The sequence below is a fragment of the Eleginops maclovinus genome, chromosome 20 (genome assembly GCF_036324505.1).
Source record: "Eleginops maclovinus isolate JMC-PN-2008 ecotype Puerto Natales chromosome 20, JC_Emac_rtc_rv5, whole genome shotgun sequence".
Taxonomy (NCBI): Eukaryota; Metazoa; Chordata; class Actinopteri; order Perciformes; family Eleginopidae; genus Eleginops; species Eleginops maclovinus.
This window is the reverse complement of record NC_086368.1, coordinates 18,479,129-18,497,944: the sequence shown is the minus strand read 5'-3', so window position 1 is coordinate 18,497,944 and position 18,816 is coordinate 18,479,129. Positions and strand designations below refer to the sequence as shown.

Sequence of the window (18,816 nt, the reverse complement as noted above, 5' to 3'; positions counted from 1 at the left end):
TTCTTAATGTTCTTGGCCAACAGTTTCAGCTAAAGCCCCTCTGACGCCGCTCTGTTCATCTGAGCACCACACAAAAGAACGCACCAAGTAAAGAGTGTGTTTTCTGTAAGGACACATGCACTGCGTTCACCCTTCCCCCTCCCCCCCTCTAGACACTGTCTGCCTGCCTACAAGGCATTCCATTAAGAGTCTCAGACATTGAAATTGAGAGTTTGTGAAATCTCATTTGTGTTTATCGTGAATTAAGAACGGTATTGTCGGCAGCCAATCCTCTTACAGTAAGCACTTTCCTGAGACAGGCAGGGCAGAGTTATCTCTCGCTACAGTGCGCCTATACAGCAAGACAAGGGCATGCATGAGTGTGTGTGTGTGTGTATGTGTGTGCTTGGGTGGGAGGGGAGGGGAGGGTTGGGATGGGATGGGGGGGCTGTCTCCACCGTCTCAGAAAGCACAGTTCAAATGTGACCTAAATAAAGGTGTTGCTCTTCCAAATGACAATAGTTCTGCTATATTTTCTGTGCAGAGGGGAATGTCTCGTGTGTAGGGTTGCACAATATATCATTTTTTTTATCCTCATCACAATGTCAACCTGCACATTAAACGCATCATTAACATTTAAGGATCTGTAGAAAACTGCACTTTAAAGTGACATTCTTTTTTAGCCTTTTGTGTTCAGTAACATGTATGCCTTGTAACAAAAATCCATAGTTGTTTCCATTTCAAACACATATACAATAAACAAGTGGTCTCTTTATTTTTTCCAGGGCTGTGTATATATATATATATATATATATATATATTATTATTAAGTAATTTTTTTGCGTATTATCACTGATTTTCCGCACCGTGCAGCCCCTATCTGGCCCCAGCAGCAGATCTGTCACACACAGAATACAGGTCTTTTTTTTTCCATCTGCAGTTGAATCTCATACGTTTGATAATTAGACCGTGCTGAATTTTATTTATTTATTTATGTATTTTTTTGTCTGCCTCCACACCCCGCTCCCAACCCCCACAGGCTTCTACGCCGTACAGCCTGGAGTCGGAGTCTTTGGGGATGGAGTGTATGATCTCTGGAAGTGCCTCTCCAACACTGGCAATCAACACTGTGACTAACAAGGTACTACAGCCAGCCATCCAGCCTCCAGCTCCAACACACACCTGGCTACACGGCTGCACCCTGACCCCACCCACTTCTCCAACCACCTACAGCACTATTCCCCACAGAGAGAGGAGCACTCTAGTGGAGGGGAGATACACACACACACACACACACACACACACACACACACACACACACACACACACACACGCGCAAGCACACGCTCATATGCCTAAAGCTTCTCTGCAAAGCATCCCACACCAAAATACACAACTATCTGCACTGCAGCACCTCTTCCTCGACAACAACAACAGGCAGCAGGCTCTCGTTGTCTTCAACACAGAAATATGACGCTCACACTGATACTTAGCTCTCTGCAACCTGATCGACCTCACACAGTCGCGTGAGGACGTGGAATAGGATACACGCTGCGTGTGGTTTCTGCGTTCTCACCTGTAGTGGAGGTTAACGCCCAGAGTCGTGTTTCTCTTTCTGCGACCACGTTGCGCTGTTACACCACAGGTGACCGCCCCTGCTGCTGGCTCCTTCTGCTCTCTTTAGTTTTTTCTTTTTTTTTTATATGTTTAAAAGCTTGGAACCACTTGTACATCACAGAGCAAAGCCACGGGGACTGTTAGCTGTGAGTGTGCTGCTCACTCTGAAATTTAAATAGGCTTTTTAACCTTAAGCTCTCATCCTCTGGGCCCAGTGCGGGGCAGCTCTCAGGTGTACTTTTAAAAAGCCTACAAGAGTCGCTTATTCATTTGCTGCAAGCATAAAAAAAAAAACGGTTTAATGTGAACAGGAAAAGAGGAGTTAATGTGTGTCTGTTTGACAGGGGCTCCAAAGTCTGAGCATATGTCGGTGTGTGTTATAACTTGTGTGTACATGTATGTAGAGTATGTTACCGAGGCTTTCAGCTTGTTTTGACGAGAGTGTCAGTGACGGTTAGCTCGAGGCTGTTTCTACAGAGAACATGCAGTTGTTCATGTTTCTGTCTCTGGCAGTGTGAGGAAAAAGGACCCCTCTTCCTCTGTGATTGCTACAAACAATCCTTCTGCACCAGCACCAGTCCCTCCCCCAGCAGTGACTGATAATGAAGCCCTAACATGCAGAGCTGACAGATTAAAGTTTGGACTCCTGCCATCAAATACCTCCAGTCAAATAACTCAACCAGCAGAACACATTAAAACAGCATAGATCATGACTTCTGTGGGACTCTCAGAGAGCATGAAAAGAAGTGTTGTGTCATTATGTTCACCTGATCGTGACAACAACTGTTACCGTGGTGAGGTGAACAGAAGACAGAGTGGAATAGTAACAGATCTGAGGCCGTAACTCCTCGGAGGGAGCTTGTTTCTCACTGTCTTACACTGTAAACACACGACAGGCCACGCCTCTTTTGTTGCGGTGTGCCAAGCCACAGGAATTCCCTTTCTGGTTTTCTCTCCATTTCTATTCCAGTCTCTCCCCCTCATTCCCGCCTTCTCAGATGGACCAATGGGAGCCGCCGGCAGGACGAGGACTGAACCAGCAGGAATCTCTTTCTTTTCAGTCTGTCGGAAATTCCTCACAATTGCCCCCCCTCCCTCTTCTTCATGTGCCTTTCTCATATAGACTCAGGTTTTACTCCCCCCCCCCCCCCCCCCCCCACCCCCTAAAGGTTGTATTCCGGGGCAGACCTAAACACCGGCGTGAATATGATGAAACTCTGGCACTGAGGTGTGATGATGGATCTAGAGAGGGGATTGTTGGACGTGTGTTTGCTGATGAATAGTCTGGCTTTCCCTCCCTTTCCTTGCCTCTCCCTGTCTGTTCAATCCTGCATGCAGGGATTGTGCTGAACACTAGCTGGCATTGTTGGAGACACCTGGGCCAATCTTGCTTTGATTTCATAATCCATGTCTCATGCTCCAGATTAGGCCCCCGTGTAAAAGACACCTCTGGCTTTTTACTTAATTCACAGCTAAGAATAGCTCCTGACTGGCTCGCCTGCTCGCTCACAGCGTATACAGTGTTTACCGTAGAGCCGCTCCTGCCTGTATGTGTGTGTGTGTGTGTGTGTGTGTGTGTGTGTGTGTGTGTGTGTGTGTGTGTGTGTGTGTGTGTGTGTGTGTGTGTGTGTGTGTGTGTGTGTGTGTGTGTGTGATCCTACCTGAGTGCACATCTGTAGCTGTAGAAATGTGTGTCATATGTTTGTGTGTGCTTCTCCGTATGTGGGTGAGGTGCGACTGGGTGTTCATCTGTGTCGCTGTGTCAGGGGACTCTGGGGTCTGCGTAAACCACAGAGCAGCGAGGTTTAGAAATCCTCACACTTTATGGGTGAGTAGAGTAAAAATAGATTGCGGTGAGAGACTTAAGGCTAAAAGCCTGTTTTATGACTTCATTACACATAACATTTATATTTCTGTGGCGCGCTGCTTTTGATTAGCGTTGTAGAGCTGATTTTGTAGATGTGCTTAAGCCTTCAGTCTTAGCTGCTCATTGAGTTCCCCTTCACACTAATGAATGCTGGAGCCAAGCCCACACTGAGTGGAGAAAGGCTAGAGTTGCCTAATGAGCTTCTCTTACTACCCCCCATTCTCCTCTCGCTCAGCCCGACCCCTCTTCCTCGTACAGCGTTGTTTGGATTCAGAATTTGCGCTCTGCTTTTAAATTGGAGTCTTTACTATCTCATTCTACCAGCTCAGGAGCTTTATATTAAAAGCTTAACATTATAGGACCCTCTCACCCTGCGTGGGTAGGTCCAGGAGTTGTACCAGCATGTTAGCGAGCGGGCAAATCAGTCAGGGGAGAGGAGGCAGAGAGTGTGTCCTTGCCTCCTTGTGCGCCTCAGCAGAAAGACAAGAGGCTTCAGTCCACTGCCGCCACTGCTGCTGAGAGGCAGGGGCCCGGCCAATCTGCCTGCCTGAAGGCTGCTGCCACTGCTGTCTCATTGTGCTGAGCACAGAGCCCACTCTGTTCTACTCACAGTGATGAGCAGAAACCACCACGCTGCCCTCATGTCATGGACGGACACACACAAAATTGTTGCACACACACCAGTATTCAAATGCCAGGCCCCTCTTTCACCACGGCACCACCATCAGTGCATTATTGCCATTCCTTTCTCCCAATAAAAAGCTCATCACATGGGCTATTCTCTGCGGGTATCATTATGTTCATTATCTGGATCGTTCTTCTTACTATTGTTATAATTGTCTGACGGCGCACTTTATTTGGGAAGGGTGGGAGGGCCAAACCTTGTTAGACGATCATTAAGATTGTCGTCCTGAAGTGCTTCGGCTAGTTTCCCAGCTTCATTGAAAGGTCAGTGTTGTCCCAAATGGGATTGCGCTTGGTGAGCAGATGTGGTCGACATCGCCAGCAGTGTGACCTTTAGTGATAGGAATGTCTCAGTTGCCTCCAGACCCATTCACACATTCAGCAGGAAGCCCTTAGTGACTGTGCTGGGTGTTCAGCACTGCAGCACCCTGCGTCTCCCACACACAGACTCTCTCAATAAGGTGAAGCGCAAGTACTCTGCTATTATGACATGTCATTGCATGCAACACACACACACACACACGCTCAGGCTTTACATTTCCGTGATATTGTTTAACTATAGACCAGCATTAACTCAGAGGAATGCTGACATGCTCTACCATCACACAGAGTGGAGATGACATTAACATTAGTGTGTGTGTCGGTGTGTGTGTGTTGGTTTTGATTAAACTTTTTTTTGTAGACCATGATTAAAAATACTCCGAATAAGTTACATTACTGGAATAATAACAAAGTACTCAAATGCTGCTTAGCCTGTTAGCCTGCTATCATAGTGGAGAAGAGAAAAATAGAGGAGATTAAAGTAAAACAAATACTGGGATTATCCAGTAAGAAATATTATAATAATGTATTTATCTGGACCATGAGAGACCTTGTGATTTGTGTTACTTTATTTCAGATTACATTATTTGTTTTTCTCAAAAAATACAAAAAATCTATGATGTAATAAAAGTCCATTTTAGGATTCATTTAAGATTCTTAAGCATTTTTAGCACAATTGTTTGGGCCACAATTATCATGACCTGTTCTAATGGTCACATCGTGCCTGTGTGTGTGTCAGACATACTAATCTGATGTACATGACTGTGTTTCAGGTGGCGTTGTACAACACAGACCAGGAAGGGAGCGATAGTCCAAGAAGCAGCCTTAACAACAGCCTGTCTGATCAGAGTCTGGCCTCCGTCAATCTCAACAGTGTGGGCAGCGTGCACAGCTATACACCGGTAAGAGCGTTCTTCACAGCTCATCAATCTGCATTTTGAATTTGTTCTGTTCCTTAAAGGTCATTCTGCTTGTCGATGTCGCTCCTAAATGTCTCTTAGGCACGAAGATATTTCTATAAAGTGTATCACAAAGCTGCGTTGATGCCAAATGATAAATCCTCATGTTATCCACAGTTTTTAAGCCCGGAAAGGAGCAACAGTCACTAAATGAATAAAAATGAAACACCGCCAGACATGGAAAGTGTACTGTATCCCATATTTGATCTGATCAGAAAGCCCCCGTAGGTTTCCTTCAGAGGAGGCAGCCGTAGCCAGCAATAGACCGAGGTTCAAGGTGGACATGCGCTGGAGTACAACATCAGGAAGGGGGTTAAGGGAAACAGAGAAAATGTGCACGCTCCTGGAAGCCAGACAAAGAAAAGCGCTTCCTCTGATGTCCTCCCACCAGAGATGCCCCCTCTTTGGTGTGGTCCTCCTGCATCCTAGAGTGCTCCCTGCTCCAGGCGCTGGGCATCGATCGGCTCAGACTGATGGATGTGCTCTCTCTCTCTCACAGCGAAAAGCAGCAGCTCACAGTAAACACTCTGGCTTTATTATCACCTCTTCACTCTTACCCAAGCCACACTGCGAGCCGCATGCACTTCAGCAGGCTGCCCACATCTCGGACGAGGAAGATGTTGTGTGATCAAATATTGGACGTGACCTCTCTTGTAATGCTGACACCGGTCAGGTCCTGCTTTGTGAGAACAGCGGCGGTTTTGCATCAATGCCTCTTGCTCCGATCAGTCTCGTAGACAAACTTGCTGCTGGAGGGAGCACTGCTTGCTGTCTGGCATCTCGGGGCAGTGCATAACATTGACTGCCCACACAGAGACGTAGATAAAATGGTTGCTTATTTGTACACGGTATTGCTATTGATTTTGTTTTAAATACATTTCGCTGGGCCACCAGAGTATTGGGATTGTGTCCATTTGAGTTGGTCTCTTAATGCCATGTGAGCCAAGGTGGTTAAGCGCTGACCTAGATTGTTGTGGTCTGCCTGATTGTTCTTTACATGCTGTGTGAATGACACCTCTACAAACAGGAACTGCAGTATCATTGTGAGCACATTTACATAAAGCACAAACTTTAAGTATTCTAGAGGCTTACTGTCTTTGCGGCTCCATAACCAGATGAGCATTGTGGGTATCTTTTTGAAAAGTATGTATATTATTAATGTTTGATCATTATAGCTTAGCCTCAGTACACCCTGTAGACTGTGTGTAGCACAAGTTCTTCAGGGTTTTTTGGCCTAGATTCAGTGTCTGCACGAACTTTATATGCCTGAGAGCAACAGAGGACGCATGGACCAACTTGTCTTTTTATTTTCTCCAGTTTTGAAAACCTTTTTGACATGCAAATAACATTATAAACATTTTGTTTGCCTCATTGTATTTCCTACATTTATTTAAAATCCAAAATAAACCACTCCTGAGTTTTCAGGATATTATAACTTAAACGTAAAATAACTCATAATTCATCAAAGACATCATTAACTTAAATGAATTAATAAGGAAGTATTTTCTCTCCCTGAAAACAAAGCAACTGTTTGCACTGTTTAAAATATTACAAGCAAAAGGAGCGCACGATTGCGCAACAGCATTTTCAAGGAATGAAAAACATACCAAAGGCGTCTCTGACCTCCCACACACTGTCGCCAACTTCTCCCTCCTTGGCATTAGAAATAGGGCGCTATAATTCCTGCCCATTTTGTTGCCGTGTTACCAGAAGTGGCATTATTTTTTTTTAATAAACTAACTCGCCTATCATATTGAAAAAATAAGTTCCGCTATGCAAAATAAATCGAATACCCCTTTTGGTATTGAAAACCTAAAAATCTAAACAAAAACACATGAATATATTTATCTGTATTTATTTATCTGTCTGTTTTTATCAATTATTATTATTTTTATTTTAGTATTGACTTTTGTGTTAACAATGCCACTGTACTCCCACGGAAATCTATCCAAAATGCATTAACCTATATCTGCTCTCCATGTTGCTTCTGTTAATCTTCAGCTCTCTTTATCTCCTAATCTCTCCAGGTGACCACTCACCCAGAGCCCGTGTCCCAGTCCATGAGCCTCCAGCAGCCCCCCCAGTCCCAGTACAACATGCCAGACAGGGACAAGCAGCTCCTGTTCTCCGAATTTGAAGATCTCAGTGCCTCCTTCCGCAGCCTTTACAAGTCTGTTTTTGAGCAGTCCTTCAGCCAACAAGGTGAGTGGTCTCCCAGGACCATCGAGTGGAAATCTAATAAAGAGCCTAAGCTTTATTTATAAAGGAACAGGATGATTCTCACAACGATTTTCCTAATGTTGGTTTGTTCTTAAGAGCCAGGGCTACAGAGAGTCTTTAGGCGCTAATTAGGTTTACAGAGAAACAAGCAGGTATTCAACAGGCTGACAAGCCTATAGCGCAAATCTATATGGAGTATTTTCATGGTCTTTTCCAGAGTAATGTGGAAAAGACCTCATTTCATATTCAAAAGAAGAGTCTGAGAGTTCATGGCTTAAATATTTCATTAGGGGATGTAAACAGATGTTACTGCTTTCATGTAATGGTTAATACAGAATTGATACACTATCCTTCTTACTTTATGTTTTTCAAATTACATGAAAGTTTCTCTTCTCATGTAGGCTGCGTTTCATCAGAGGTGAGGAGGAGTTAACAGGAAGTCCTCAGTAAATCTGTTGGATTTGAGGTTCATTTCTCATAATGATAGGGAATTTGTTATGATATAATATATAGTAGCGGATAGAGTACAGCTTTCCAAAAGCCAGTGAATCCCTGCTGAACAAAATGCATTTCTGCTTGTAATCTGATTGACTGATAAACAAAGAGCACTTGACAAGCGGGTTATGAGCAAAGTAGACTGAGCTTTCTGTGTATAACCTACTTTCACAAATCAAATGCATTTCATGCTAATGTTTTCAAAGAGTTCCTCTCCTTTAATCTATCATCTATGTTTCATTAGTTCAAAGTTGTTACCTTTTTATATGCGCATAAAAGTGAAATCTCTTAGTCAGACAAGCTCTAGCAATTAAAAAGCGTAAATAATCGAGCTAGAGGATTTCACACTCTGCCGCTGTAGACAGTGAGCTAATTCACCGGCTTTGATAATAGGTAATGAGCTCGCATTATTATTCTGCTGCCGCGTTAATTGCTTTCTGTATTTCCCTGGTTGGACAATGGGCTTTCTGTGCCGATAAGAGATGCACCTTTGTCACCCCTGCAGTGAGTGTTACGTGCCGATTGTGGAGGTTCAGGGCTAGAGTCAGCTCTAAAAGCACTCCAGTGAAATAGGTTTACCGTGCCAAAGCTGTGAAGGACAGGGCCTCTTAAGACCACTCCCTGCCACTCAGATGATTGCAGTTGTGTGTGCAGATGTTCATGCCCCAGTCATGTTTGTGCAGCGGCACCATGAATTTATCAAAGGCAATCCCTGGCTGTGTATCTGGAGAGGAGAGCGACGGTGAACCTCAGAGACACTGCTGATGCTGAGTCATCCCCTGATGCAACAAAATGGCAGCTGGTCTGTCTCAAGTGTAGAACTACTTAAACACAGGAGGCCCAAATCCCATTATTGTAGGATGTCGAGATTTATCCAAGTAGCTGTTTTTACATGTGACAACCGTGGCTCTCTTTGTGTTGCTGCTCAAGTTCGTTATTCTAAAACCTCTTGATCTGAAACCATTGTCAGTGACATCTGTGTTGGAGTCAATCATCTCAATTCCCCGGGCGAAGGCTTTTACCAAAGATATTTTTATTTGCCTATGATTTATAGGTGATTTCCAAAACCCAAGGTGATTTCTGCAAATATATTCCATTGTCAATGTGAATAAACAGCATATCCTCACAATGGAGTAGCTTGAAGTAGCAAGTGATGGCATTTTGAACTGATAAATTGATTTACAGAAAATAATCTGAAACAATTTTCAGGATAATAATTCTTTTGAGGCATTTTCTTTATTAAAAGAAAAGTGCTTGTTCCAGCTTCCTCAGTGTCACAATCCTCTGGTTTGTTTTATTTAATTGAAAAATGTCATCCTTTTCTAAGATTATTTGGAAAGCAAGTTGTTGATAAATTGGAAAAACAAGTTCCATATTACATATAAATTCATATTCCATATAAATGTATAATGAAACATTTTAAGTAGGGATTAAACGGTTCCCTCTCAGGATGAACAAGATTAAACTAAGAGTATGTGAAATAGGTATTACTGTCTTAAATGCACATTAAAACCGAGTTCTGACTTGCCATATGTGCACATCTTTTCACATTTCTTCAGCAACATAGACTGATTACACTGATAACCTTGATAATGTTGGTCAATATGACTGTGAGGAACCACTTCCTACTGTTTCATCACTTTTTAATGGCAGATCAATTATCGGGATTGTTGTTTGTGTACATAATTGTCTGTGGACTTTTTCCAACAGCACCCCAACAGCCCTTTGTTGTTGTTGTTGTTTTCAGGTCTGATGGGCATCCAGTCAGATTCCTCCCAGCAGACCCACACCTCCTGCTCCTATCAGCACTCCCCCGGTGGCAACATTAGCACTCAGAACAGCCTCTCAAACAACCAACCCAACAACCACCCAAACAGCCACTCCGCCAACAGTGGCCAGGTGCCCCTGTCCCATCCTGCCCAAGCCCACCCTGGCCACGGCTCGCCCCACGCACAGCACCTCCCGCAGCACGGCGGCCCCCACAACCAACACAGCCAACACGCCCAGCACAGCCAACACAGTCAGCTCCCCCAGCACCCACAGCACGCTGCGCACTCCCAGCACGGGCAGCACCCATCGCAGCACCCGTCCCACGGCCAGCACCCGCAGCAACACACGCCACACCCCTCCCAACACACGCAGCACAGCCAGCACCCACAGCAACACGGGCAGCAGCATCCGAGCCTCTCCCACCAGCCCCATCCTACCCAGCAACAGATGGCCTGCAACCCAGGTAAGACCCTCAGTCCGCCTCCGTCTTGCCGAGCTGTCTGCTCCTCATCATGTTCATCCCACACGTCATCACCTTTAGAGCTCATTTTATACCAGTTGTAATTTTTTGTAATAAGGCATTTAGAAAGTGTTGTAGGTAGACAGTAAATCATCTTCTGATTTATGATCTGCTGTGAGAACAAAGCAATGCTGCAGCCAGCCACTTCAGCAGCTCTTTCAGAGAAGACTGGCACCTCCTAGTGGCCGCCGCACAGAGCCCATGTGTTTTAAAAGCCTGGTTAAATGTTTTATTTGGTGCTACCTTCTCATTCATTTGGTGCTACATCTGGCTGCACAGCTGTAAAAATGTGACTTCAATGAAAATGCATCATCTGGCATTATGAGCTAACCCACAGTCAATAACAATTACAGCAGCAATTATTGTGCAGTTGTCCATAAAGGATGTAATGAGGACTAAATCTGTATTTGTCCCAGGAGTAAACTTGGTGCTGGAACCAAAATGACTTGTTTCCTTCAAGTCTGGTATCTTGTAATGTTACAGATAGTTTGCTGTGTGTGTGTTGCAGGTTTACTGTCTGACTGGTACCCAAATCTGGATGCACTGAAAGAAAGCTGTCGTATTGCTAGCAGCTATAACTGGGCTGATGTCGACCTTTCACCTTTCCAAGGTGCGCTTTGGACACTACAAATAAACTTTATTGCATTTACAAATACTAAACAATAGGCATGTCATGTATTTGATTCATATGTAGGAGATTAAGATGTTTCTAGATTAAAGAAGGAAGAAAACATGAAAAGCCGGGAGCCGATAGTACAGTACTGCCCCGGCTGCTGATGGAGAGCTGAAGTGTTGTCACGGTGGCGTTGATTACGAGTTTAATTAAACTGAGCTCTTCAATTAAATAACACTGCCTTCAAGTTTAATTACCAAAACACCGAGCTCAGCAGGTCAGTTTATCCAATTACAGTCTAGGATTGCAAGGTAGGATGTTTTTTAAATATCACCCACTGAAGGTTACTGACATAATGAATATATATTGCAACCCAAGTTTCTGCTTTGTGTTTGTTAATTAGTTTCTCATTTACTATATTTATATTCTCTGGACAGTCGGCCGGTGCAGTTTCACACATTTCATTGTCACTAATGCATTTTAGAGCGGATGCTGTCTCTAGATCTGGTTGTAACTTCCGTTGTTCTCTCTGTGTGTTTTTTGCTCTTAAGGGTTGAGAGACAGTATGAGACAAGCGGAGTTGAACAATTGGTCCCTGGAGCCCACCCAGATCGCAGACCTCTGCTCGTCCATCAACCAGTTTTTTGCCCGCACCGGTGTAATCCAGCCACAGGGGGCGGTGCAGCCTCCTGTTTGTCACGGCTCCATGCACCCCAACAAACCCAGCCAGCACATCAACACAGGTTAAACACACACTCCTTCACCCTGCCCCCTTACTTATGTGCTGTGTATTTGATGGGAGATGTTTTTTAAACTTGGTGAAAATGTTTTTCAATGTGAAAGCACCTTTTTGTTTTGGGGATATAATCATAAACTGTAATTGTTCAGTACTATGAGGTCTCGTTGTGTTTTTATCTGTAAGGGTATTTTCGTACTAAACACTAAGTCTGAAAAAGTCCGTATGAGTTAACCGAGAGCCTATAGCCTTAAGAATTTATCTCACCTACATTTCCTTATATCTGAAAGTGCAAACAATCTGGACACCTTGTGCACACAGTGAGCTCTGCTTGCCCTTCAAGCCAGCGATTTGCAACCGTTATGGTCCCTTGAAAACAAATAGGGTCTGCTTGCATTCCCCCATCAACAGCTGCATGTCTATAGTTCACCCCAACAATGATTACATTCAGATAAACACAGCTCTTACTTACACAGTTACAAAGATCATTCACTGTTTTGGCCTTGGTAATCTTATAATATGTTTCAAACAATAAAAACATTTGTATAGACCGTGATGTTTGACCTGTGGGTGTTAGCTTCTTTAAAATGACGCTGCAGGGCCTCCCCCTGAAACTAGTTTGGGTTTTTTCTTGACATCAAAGTTCTGATTCTATCTTCAGCAAATCTCTACATGGACACCAGACAGAGCATGTCCATGATGGGTCCTCCAGGATATCCCCACATGACCCCTATGAGCGGCACAGGACCCACAATGACAGGTGAGATGAAGCCACAGGGCAAAGCAGAATTAAAATAATAACTACCTCTCGCTATTAACCTTGATTTACTGTATTATTGATGATCTGGGCCGATCTGACTACCCCCCCCTCCCCTGTTCTCTTTGCAGGACACCATGCACAGATGAACCAGCAGCACATGATACCTACCAGAAACTTCCAGATGCATCGCATGCCAGCTGATGACATCCAGGACGACTTTGATTGGGACTCCATTGTTTAGCCCCTAAAATCTCCTTTCTGCAAAACAAAAAGGGAGCGAGGAGAGGAGTTGGAGGCCAGAGGAAGCCAGGCTGTGCTGAGAGGCCGCAGGAGGAGGAGGAGGTGGCTGCTGTGGGCGGGAGGCAGAAGAACGTTTGACACGCTTTAGAAAAAGACAGACTTCACAGTCCTGACATTTCTACAAAAAGCAAAACACACCTAGAAAAAGTTACTTTGAAGACAATCATATTCAGTTGGACATGTTAAAGTGATTGCTTATGTACTTGTCTAGAGACGAGTAGAACACATTCACGTCTAAACCACACGCTCCTCAGCTCCTCAGCCGGCCCTCTCCCCGTCCCTCGCCAGCAGCCTTCCAAAGTCCGAACCCCTCTCCCCCCCGACCCCCTTGCTCCGTAACTGTTATGTGATTTGAGCGACGTGTTCAGCTTGTAATTCTTCTCGTGTTGACATTGGCCTCAGCTGCCTCTTGGATGAGTTTATCTCTCTTTTATTTTTTAAAAACAATTCAGTTTTATTTCTTTTGTTTTTAAGAAACACGGGCCGTCTCTGTGAGTAATGTGATGGTGCTCGTTGGTCACTTTTGGGAGAAAGTGGGCCCCACTGTGGCTGAGTTGATGGAAAAGTGAGGTTTACAATAACTTTGAACAGGGTGTTAAATGTTTAAGCAGGCTTGATATTATACAAACCGAGGGAGAAAGTGAGAGGGAGATCACAGAAAGTATGGTGATCTGTTTTCAAAGCCAACCAACGTGATCAGGCTCACTGCAGCAGACCAGTGATGGGAGTACAACAGCTTTTTCTTTTTTAACTTGTTCTCTGTCTCAAGCACTTCAAGACGCGTGAGAATGATGAGTGTGAGAAGGTGAAGCAGGGAAGTGAAATATCTCTAGTCTTTTTTTAATTCACTCAACCCAAAGTGACATGTCGGTTCTCGGTGTGCATCGTGTAGGGAAATAATTGCTTATCAGAAGCTGTTTTAACATGAAACAAATTCCCATTTTAATGATGCATTTCCCTTTTAAGGTGACTATTGTATTGATCATTAAACAAGCCATCATCATTCAGAGACAATGAAAAAGTAGATTTGGATGTTTTGGAAGCATTATCAGCTGATCTCAAATCTATATTAGCATATATGTCAGCTAATAAGTATCAAGTTGATATTCCAACTGTTCGTACCGCCCAGCATGTATCATGGCGACAATTTCAGAGACACTTTAATGTTAAGAAACTAACAATGGCCAATATATCATCATCATAGTCATTTGGGGAGTTGTATGAGAAGATTGTTTGGTAGATTTAAAGCTACACTTCTCAGGATGAAACGGCTGAACTGGCTCTGACAGACGCTAACAAAGTCTATGAGCTCCTCCCACTCACAAACACGTTAAAGCTCCAAAAACTGAAGGGTTTAAGATTTTACGTGCTGGAATATATTTTAGCTGGTGGTTTTGACTCCCTGGTGATATAATGTGGTCATTTCTAAACCTTTAAGCTTCTGGTTGATTGGCTGATTCTGCGTTAGCGTTAGACAGAGCCATGCCAGCTGCCCCTCTAGCTGGTTTTGGTGTAATATTTTAACTCTACGCAAGAAAGCGTATAAACATAATTTCTATAATGACAAACTATTAGTTTAAACAACGTTGTGTAAAATTGTATACAAACCAGGTTTTAATAGTTTTAACGAGTGACAGAAACAAGGAAAACGTAATGAGCCTGAATGAAAGTTTTAGAGTTCTGGTTTCTAACCTCACAGACTTGAAACCTCGCTAGTGGACAAATGAAATGTGTTTATATAAAGAGTCATAGAAGGGTGGTAAAGCCTCTCCAACGTGCCATTACTGGATTGATTAATGATCAATAGGATATGCATCAAATGTTGTTTCCATTTGAAAAAGGTTTAAAACACAAAAATGTTTTACCAAACTATTATTTAATTTTCTGAACAAATTCAATCCAAATCCACCTACTGCACATCAAAGCGACATTTCGATGCTACACATGTTCATTGTCACTTCTGATGTACAAATTATAATAATAAGATTCTTCCAACTGCCCCGTGTTTGGTTGTAATGGTTCGATAGCGTCAGATTTTGCTATTATACAATCATAACAGAATGAGAAATGTGACTGTGTGTGTGTGTGTGTGTGTGTGTGTGTGTGTGTGGAACATATGGTGTGTGTGTGGGTGTTTTGGTTTTATTGTCATTTTAGGGCTATGATTGATTGCTGCAATCATCTCTATGCTATCTACGAGCACAAAAGCAGATGCACAGTGATTAAAGAATAGATTTCAGACATGCTTTTTTTTTGTGGGAAGGGTTTCCAAAGCACAGAACAGGGAGATCCGCGGTTCTGGGAACCTGTCCTCTGCGTCCTGAAACAAGTGGCTCCTCAATCAGACAGGGGCTGAACTTTAGAGACACTATGTTAAAAACAGAGCCCTTTGCACACTTCCACTTTCTGTTGATCTTTACCGTTTTTAAGATGCAAAGCACCTCCTGGATCTCAATGCTCTCCGACCCTAGATGCACAGTTGACAATACACAGGATTCCTCCTCTATTCTATACCGTTAAACTATGTACAGTATGGTGCTTTGCATCTACATTACTGTGTCCTTTATTTAAAAGATTGGTTTCACATTCTGGGATGTTTTTTTGAAGCTACAGCCAGCAGCCGGTCAGCATTAGGATTGGAAACATTGGGAAATGAGCTAGCATGACTGTATAGGAAGCAAAATATGCCTTCAACCTCACCAAAACTATTTACTTAACACGTTATATGTCAGGTGTTTATCTGTTTAAAAAAGACACAACTAAAAACTTCTACTGTAGGTTATGTGTCAGACTATTTTATGTCCACTTTCAGTAACTTCCTGGAGTTGTGAAATGTTAATTGCTGAGCTTTCGAGGTGCTGATGAGTAGATTCCTGTCTGACAGAGCCAGGCTGGCTGTTTCCCACTGTTTCCAGTTTTTAAGCTAAGCTAACAGTTTGTTTGTAGCTTCACCATACAGATGCTTTTCCCATATTTACCAAAATGTCTAACTATTTCTTTAAAGATAATTTCCCAGCTAGGGACTCCAGTAAACAACGTTTAAGTTTGTATTTCATATTTTGAATGACAATCATGGATTCTTTTTTTATGATATTACACAATGTCTTTGTTATTGTGAGAAAAAGGCATGTTCAAATCTCACACGGTTGTTTTATTGGATATTATAGAACCAGATGTTTTTACATTTGAACACAGACGGTTATTTGAAACTAGAACCAGCCCAGTTTTATATTGTCCTTCTTCTGTTAAACTGTGCACAGCTGCACTGTGCGGATGAAGTCAAGTTCTCTTCTTTCAACTGATGATACTGCCATTCATTTTAATATTTTCCTGCCAATCATACAGTAACTGTCCTCTCCTGCTTCTCTCTGCTCTGTTTTGTCTGTCTTTGTATATCAAATGTCCGCCTGTGGATCTCAACTAACAGTTTTGTTCAACTGCCAGAATTTCTTAATTAGTGCTCAGACAAAATACTTCAGTCCGTTAAATGTCCCAAATCATGGCTCCTTCTGTCGAGTTGGGGCCAAAGGACTGCCACTTAAGACAGCAGCGAAAAAACATCAATGTGTTTTCATTAGGACTCTATGGACGGACACTAGAGAGCATCCTGTGAGTCTTTGGTTGGTGTGAAGTGTGTGTCAGTTCTTCCAGGTGAAGATCGTGAAAATGCACACAGGCTACTGTTTGAGCACAGCAGCACATTGGGAAAACAAAATAGGATAGTGTACAGATGAGGCTAAAAGGGAAAAAGGTGAAGACAATGACTGGATCACAATCACAATTTTACATTATGTGTGTGTGTGTGTGTGTGTGTGTGTGTGTGTGTGTGTGTGTGTGTGTGTGTGTGTGTGTGTGTGTGTGTGTGTGTGTGTGTGTGTGTGTGTGTGTGTGTGTGTGTGTGTGTGTGTGTGTGTGTGTGTGTGTGTGTGTGTGTGTGTGAGATTTAGTTGTTTTTCACAAAACAATTTAAGTTTTTAAAAACCGCTGGACATGTACCTGCCAGAGAGATTACAATTATTGGGAAAAAAAGATGAAAAAAAAAAGCCTTGTCACGATATGGGAGAGAACTGCCAACAAGTACTGCTGATTGGGGCCTATTTTATTCAGTGCTGGTGTGTTGTTGTGCTTGTACATATATGTCTTTTCAATCATCCCTTTTTTCCTCTCGGGGGTGGGGTATAAAGGCTGGGGGTGGGTCTTATTCATGAAAGACAGGAGCGAAAAGAATAGAGTATTTTGTTATTGTCCAATCAGAGGGTGACAGTATGTATATATCTATATTGTATATATGTGATGAAAATGCGTTGGCTTTTTGTGTGACACTACCTTTTACCTGTACTATGGTTCTACATTCAGTGTTTCAGTGTTGATAATATATATTTGGTTTGTGTTTTATTTTTCTGTTTTGTTTGATTTTGTCTCTGTCATTTCTTGTATTTTTTTCTCCTATTTGTCCTATTTTTGTTTATTGCACGGTTTATTACTTTTGTTGTCCAATGAGATGACACAGCTACTCTCTGTATTTGTTAAGTGCTGTAAAATAACTCAAGTGTTATTAGAATTGTCGATACCACCGCCCACCCCACCCCCTTCCCCAATATGCATGAATGGCACTTAAAGAAATAAAATATGGTAACTTCACTGTGGAATAATGTGCTGTTTGAGCTTTGTTCCTGAAGACTGCTGCCAGTAAAACCTGGCGGGATGATGTTTCAGTCTCACATCATAGGCAGATTTGAGGAAAGGAAAATAAATCGTAAAAAAGTTACACTCGAAAGGAAAAAAGTTCACTCCCTATGCTACAGCATTATATGCTTATACAACTTTATAAAGATGGACAAACTAATAAATATGTTCATACATGCGTACATTTTCAAGTATTTGTTAAGATTAAAAGCAACGTTTTTTATGCCACTTGAGACCATATTATTGATTTTTTTTTTATCCTTTTTTGCTTTAAAAAACTAAATCCATTTTTTCGTGTCTGTTTTTCTACTGAGGTACAGTGTTCATTATAACAATGATACTCATCAGGTCAAAGCTGGACCGTTGCTAAGCAGCAAATATTATTACCTATAATAAAAGATAAACAATGCCTAGAAACTTCGTACCGTTCTTTCATTATCTCAGTACGTGAGTACAACCACTGTAGAGATGATAACTATTACGAGCTTCATTCCAGTGGATGTGCGGAATAACTGTACCAAATAATACGTCATGTACTATGAGTGCTTATTTTTTTTATTTTGTGAAAGTTCACAAAGCAAATATCTTAATATCAAACTATTATTTAAATCTTGTTCTAAATCATAGGGTAGTTTCATATATCTTTTTATGGGCTTTTTTAACATTTTGAACTTTTGATCGGGGATAACAGCTGGTGTAGGCTGGTAGAACAAGTCCATGTGATCATAACTCTTGCATGCCCACCCTCAAAGCACCCTCCCCAAATTACCATATGGCGTGTCATTTCACAACGTGTGTCCACACTGACACTCAACACGTATGCTAACCCCCTGCAGGATATTCCCTCTCAGTGGGGGCACCGGTCAGACTGCTGTGTGGGAGTTAGTGGAAGTTGTTTGACTCTAATGAATGGACTGTGACAAGACGGACATCATGTTCAAAGCTTCCTCTCTGCTCCTGCTGACCCTGCTCCTAACTCTTCAGCTATGCTCATTAGCACCGATACGTAAGCCAAGCTTTTCCTCTAAACTCTGTGACATGTCCGAATTATTAGAAAAGAAATCGCTTAAGATCAATGATGTAAAAAATGATTAGACAGCTTCCCCTCTGTTAAAAACGGAGGAGTTCTTTAAATTAATCAACACATTGTCCATACAAAATGTTATAATATCAGTCCAGTGTGTGTGAATTAATATCTTAATGTTACACATATTATTGCAGACTCAGTAAAAGTAACTTATTATTGGATTTCAACTATATAATTCAACTAATTGCTTCAGTTACAGTTA

At 42.5% G+C, this 18,816-nt stretch overlaps 1 protein-coding gene across 1 annotated transcript in view; it reads left to right on the top strand.

Moving 5' to 3' along the window:
- foxj3 (forkhead box J3) overlaps positions 1-17,482 on the top strand; it is a 70,319-nt gene extending 52,837 nt beyond the window's left edge. The window contains exons 5-12 of the mRNA XM_063911359.1: positions 1,019-1,120; positions 5,242-5,370; positions 7,455-7,629; positions 9,890-10,375; positions 10,941-11,042; positions 11,597-11,788; positions 12,443-12,541; positions 12,670-17,482. Of these exons, the coding sequence (XP_063767429.1) occupies positions 1,019-1,120; positions 5,242-5,370; positions 7,455-7,629; positions 9,890-10,375; positions 10,941-11,042; positions 11,597-11,788; positions 12,443-12,541; positions 12,670-12,782 (1,398 nt within the window). The 3' untranslated portion in view covers positions 12,783-17,482. The remainder of the gene's footprint in view (positions 1-1,018; positions 1,121-5,241; positions 5,371-7,454; positions 7,630-9,889; positions 10,376-10,940; positions 11,043-11,596; positions 11,789-12,442; positions 12,542-12,669) is intronic.
- The last annotated feature ends 1,334 nt before the right edge of the window (positions 17,483-18,816 follow it).